The 2,388-nt window shown below is 46.6% G+C and overlaps 1 protein-coding gene across 1 annotated transcript in view; it reads left to right on the top strand.

Moving 5' to 3' along the window:
- Positions 1-8: 8 nt before the first annotated feature.
- Positions 9-2,388, top strand: part of LOC104083746 (chromosome unknown open reading frame, human C12orf29) — a gene marked incomplete at its 5' end in the record, with an annotated part of 6,319 nt that continues 3,939 nt past the window's right edge. The window contains one exon of the mRNA XM_009587354.1: positions 9-60. Within this exon, the coding sequence (XP_009585649.1) occupies positions 9-60 (52 nt within the window). The remainder of the gene's footprint in view (positions 61-2,388) is intronic.

The following is a 2,388-nucleotide window of genomic DNA, read 5'->3' as shown; positions in this document are numbered from 1 at the left end:
CCAACAAACAAGCTGAAAAAAGGTTTAAAAGGTTCTTGTATTCATTGGAAGATTGCAAAGGTTAGTGAAGATTTCTTTCCTTCTTTTTGGCAATGTAAGTTATCCAGGTGGAAAAACACCTCTAGTCTAACACAGGAAATGTCAGTGATCCTGCTCCAATTTTTTTAATGTCACTGTTAATTTTACTTTGAGAGAGCCTTGAACTAGAATTGATGCGGGAAGGGGATACCAAGAGGAGTGCAGTAGGTAAGCCAAGGGTTGGCATGGCTTCGCTGGAGGGTGGCAATGCTAGTGGGAACATTTACACTGCTCCTGGGAACACGGGGGGCTCAGGCTCAGGAGCGTATCTGAAATGTCTGTACAGCAGCGCACGCAGTATGAGCAACAAACAGGATGAAGCGTTGGTGAGCTCCCAGAGCTACGGTATCATTAGTACTAGCGCGATTTGGTGGAATGAGTCCCACAATTGGAGTGCTGGGATGGAGGGCTACAGGCTGTTCAGGAGGGATAGGCAGGGCAGGCGAGATGGAGGTGTCACATTATACGTACGAGGGAGGTTTGATTGTACAGCCCTTACAGATAGTGATGATGTGGTTGAGGATTAGGGGAATGGAAGACAAAGGAGTAGTTGTAGTGCATGTGTACTACCGATCGCCCAGCCAGGATGTAAGCACTGATGAGTTATTCTATAGGCAATTAGGAGAAATTTCTGGATCAGTAGCCCTTGTCCTTTTGGGAGATTTCAACTTCCCAGACATCAACTGGGAATATCATCCTGCTGTGCCAAGCAGGTGTTGGAAATTCTTCAAGTTTGTAGGAGATAACTGCTTGTCACAGGTACTCAGTGAACCAGCTAAGAAAGATGCCCTTCTAGACTTGCTGTTTGTGAATAGAGAAGAACTTGTGGGGCATGGATGGTAGGTGGCTGTCTTGGCCACAGCAATCATGAAATGGTAGAGTTTAAAATTTTCAGTGTAATGAGAAAAAAGGACAGCAGAGTTGCTACCCTGGACTTCAGGAGAGCAAACTTTAAGCTCTTCAGGGAGCTATTTAGCAGAGTACCCTGGGAATCCTCTTTTGAGGGCTTGGGAGTCCACGAGTGCTGGCCAGTCTTTAAGAACCACCCTTTAGAAGCACAGGAGTGGGCAATTCCACTGTGTTGTAAGTCAAGCAAGTGGGGCAGAAGACCAGCTTGGCTGAACAGGGAACTCCTTGTGGAGCTCAAGAGGAAAAAGAAATTGTATGATCTCTGGAAACGAGGTTAGGCTTCGCAGGAAGAGTGCAGAGCTGTGGTTTGTTTGTGCAGAGAGAAGACACGAAAGGCCAAAGCTCAGAGTTGAAACCGTCCAGTGTTGTTTCAGATAACAAGAAGGTTTTTTTAAGTATGTTAACAGCAAGAGGAGGTCTAAAGAAAACATTGGACTGATACTTGTTGAAGATGGTCATCTGACTAATAGGGATGAAGAAAAAGCGGAGGCATTCAATGCTTTTTTTGCCTCAGTCTTTAATAATACTAGTAAACCTTGGGCTGCACGGTCCCCTGAGTCGCAGGACCATGAGTGTGGGAACAGCAACTTTCCATTTGTGGACACTGAAATTTTAAGGGACCAGCTGTATCACAAGTCCACGGGGCCTGATGGGATTCATCCCAGAGTGCTGAAGGAGCTAGCGGCTGTTATGGCAGGACCCCTCTCCAGAGGGCTGAAGGATCTAGCGGCTGTTATGGCAGGACCCCTCTCGATCATCTACCAAAGGTCTTGGGAGTCTGGAGAAGTCTCTGCTGACTGGAAGCTGGCCAGTGTTATTCCCATCTATAAGAAGGGCGTGAGGGAAGACCCAGGGAACAACAGACCTGTTAGTCTAACCTCAGTTCCTGGAAAAATTACGGAGAAGATTATACTGGGTACCATTGAAAGGTATTTAAAGAATAATGCAATCATCAGGCACAGTCAACATGGGTTCACAAAGGGAAAGTCCTGTTTAACTAATTTGATATCCTTCTATGATAAGGTCATCCGCCTAGTCGATGAAAGGAAGGCAGTGGATGTAGTTTTCCTGGATTTTAGTAAGGGTTTTGATACTGTCCCTCACAGCATCCTTCTGGACAAGTTGTCCAACTGTGGGATGAGCGGGTTCACGGTGCGCTGGGTGAAGAACTGGCTGAACGGCAGAGCTCAAAGTGTTGTAGCAAATGGGGCTGCATCTTGCTGGCAACCAGTCACCAGCGGTGTTCCTCAGGGTTCAGTTCTAGGGCCAGTCCTGTTCAATATATTTATCAACAATATGGATGCAGGAGCTGAATGCACCATTAGCAAGTTGGCTGATGATACCAAACTGGGAGGTGCTGTTGACTCTCTTGAGGGACAAGAGGCCTTGCAGAGGGATCTA

Source organism: Fulmarus glacialis, unplaced genomic scaffold (genome assembly GCF_000690835.1).
Source record: "Fulmarus glacialis isolate BGI_N327 unplaced genomic scaffold, ASM69083v1 scaffold2321, whole genome shotgun sequence".
Lineage (NCBI taxonomy): Eukaryota > Metazoa > Chordata > Aves > Procellariiformes > Procellariidae > Fulmarus > Fulmarus glacialis.
This window is presented reverse-complemented; position numbering and strand designations above follow the sequence as displayed.